This window comes from Mizuhopecten yessoensis, unplaced genomic scaffold, assembly GCF_002113885.1.
Source record: "Mizuhopecten yessoensis strain PY_sf001 unplaced genomic scaffold, ASM211388v2 scaffold11139, whole genome shotgun sequence".
Taxonomy (NCBI): Eukaryota; Metazoa; Mollusca; class Bivalvia; order Pectinida; family Pectinidae; genus Mizuhopecten; species Mizuhopecten yessoensis.
This window is the reverse complement of record NW_018408899.1, coordinates 1,876,410-1,878,950: the sequence shown is the minus strand read 5'-3', so window position 1 is coordinate 1,878,950 and position 2,541 is coordinate 1,876,410. Positions and strand designations below refer to the sequence as shown.

The window sequence follows — 2,541 nt, the reverse complement described above, 5'->3', positions numbered from 1 at the left end:
GGCTAATTGTGTCTCTTGTGAAATAGTGTAGACCTGACAAACTTTTTTCCGATCAGTGCGAATTATATTTTACATAGAGTCATAATATTAATGCTATAGTAAAAACCTTTAAGGTATACGAATACCATACATTTGTTAAGACTACTAAAGTACTTTATTAACTTTAGTGAATTTCAAGAAGAAACAGAATTCGTGCGGAACTGAAATCTAAAAATGGACATGATGAATAGTCTTCTTATTCTTGGAATATGCCTTCTTGTTAGTGTACAGAGTCATGAAGGACGCGTGTCTGAACTACTTCAACGGATCAGGCGACAAACTACAATATGTGCTGCACTGACCTGTGAGCATGGACACTGTGAAGAGAGATCTAGTTCTGTCATCTGTGTGTGTGATCAGAACTATACTGGAGCAAACTGCAACATCAAATGCGAGAAAAACTGTGGAACTAATTTACAAATCAAGCCAAATGAGGTCAGGGATGGAAAGGGAGCTGGTTTTATCACCGTTGCCAGAAACGTCCGAATGGGAACTCTTGATGTTTTACCGAATCCGTTTAAAACCTACGGAAGTTACACATCCTGTGGTTTCGGCTTCAGATGTTACAACGATGCTGAATGTGACCACAGTATATCACGGGAGGGCCGGTTGCGGTTTAGCTGTATCTGTAAGGCAGGATTCATTGGAGACTTTTGTGAAGTTCGTTGTGACAAAAAATGTAAAAACGGTGGTTCTTGTCTTGTGGAAAGGAAGCTTGGCAAAATGCTGTGTGGCTGTCCGTGGCCATTCTCCGGACCAGACTGTGGAACTGTACGATATCCGTTCTGGCACGAAATGACGTCACGAAAAATGGTAACTGGAGCGTAGAACAACACTAAAAAACTCTTCAAATTAGTCCCAGATGAAATCCAGATCATGCTTTTATCCATTTAGAACTTTTCTTCTCATTTGCTCATTTTGCATCACGTTTGTCATTACTGGCGTCAATTGTTTGTGCTTGAAAATTGTTGTTGAGCGTTTGGTACAATGTAGAAAAATATCAATTAATCATCTTATCATGTTAAATACAGAGAATAATATTAGCAGATATTCTCCATTATTAAGACATCTATTTATGCTACGAAATTTACAAAAAAATATAGTTAAACGGAATGACACGGGTTTTATTTTTCAAAATAAGTCATTTTACATATTTGATTATATACAATAATGAAAATAATATTTGGATGCCAAATTGCTAGAAACAACTCCATTTACTATCAGAGAAATCCGTTAGTTTGTATTTTGCTTAATTGAATAGTAATCTCACAATCGATATGAAACTCGATATGTATAGACTCAAGTTTAGTTAAATGTATGTGTCAGACTGATGATGATGATTGGTAGGTCTCTTTTAATATTTATCTTGTATATTGTGTTTGTTTTTGAAATGTAAAATGCTTCAGTTGTAGAAACTGTGGTAATTTGATTAACATCAATTAAAATAAATTATGAAGAGTATGGTTTGCGGTCGTTTTTATTTAGAAGACATCTACATGTACATATATATTACGTTTATATGTGTAAGAAGGGTTAAGGTTAGCCTGCAGCTATTGCTTTCGTGAGTTTGTTCTGCAAAGGATAAGAAACGTATGAGGTGTTGATTTTTTTTAAATTTTATGTTTACTCAAAATTAGAATGTTTTATCGTCAGTATTACATCATGTCAATACTGCTACATAGTGATTTGATATATTTGATAAATAACTTCTACATTACTTTTGTTTGGGTTATAAATATATGTAAACTTTATCTTACAACAACTATGAAACAAATTATAAGAACTTGTATTGATCACTCTTGATTTCTGTCAGTTAATGTAGGGATAGGTTGCCCCTAGCCTCACCGATGAGTCCTAAAAGGGACGAAACAGTTGTAGGATACAGTTTAATTCATTCTCTGTGTTACGTTCGTTCATCTTTTAACATAAACATGTCAATAAAGTTGAGAGAATCATGTCAAAAATAAATATTGATTTCAGATTACTTTTTATTTTCATATCTGTCATAGCAAAATGTGTCTTCCTTCATAACTTTTTTCACCATCCGTAGGGGATTTACTTATATATTGTTACGCCTACTGGTGTTAACGCTTTAAGTGTGTTTTCGTGGTGTTCTTCCGACGACACCCTTCTATCAAGAAATCTATCAATTACCTATCACGCTCATCTGTCGCATTGCTACATGTCAAATATATTGTTATAGAATTATATCAAATATAGCTGTAATTAATTGGTATACAATCTGGTACGGGTTGACATAATTGAACATCATCAAAAGGTCATAATATTGTCATCAATGCTATATTATTGGTAACTATCATAGGGGTGTTGTTAAACGATGGCACTCTGTAGAGCTATGTGAGAGCAGAGTAAAACACGAAAAATGAATCTTGTGTTTGTGTTTGTGTATAAGCTAAAGAATTCGTGCACGGTCAGTCATGGTGATAAATTATATCACCCAGTACGTCTGATATCCCGGAGGATAACGGTTTGGAAGGGCGG

At 34.7% G+C, this 2,541-nt stretch overlaps 1 protein-coding gene across 1 annotated transcript; it reads left to right on the top strand.

Moving 5' to 3' along the window:
* Positions 1–213: 213 nt before the first annotated feature.
* On the top strand, positions 214–867 carry LOC110466597 (protein crumbs homolog 1-like). Its single transcript, XM_021523185.1, has one exon. The coding sequence runs from the start codon at positions 214–216 to the stop codon at positions 865–867; it is 654 nt and encodes a 217-aa protein (XP_021378860.1).
* The last annotated feature ends 1,674 nt before the right edge of the window (positions 868–2,541 follow it).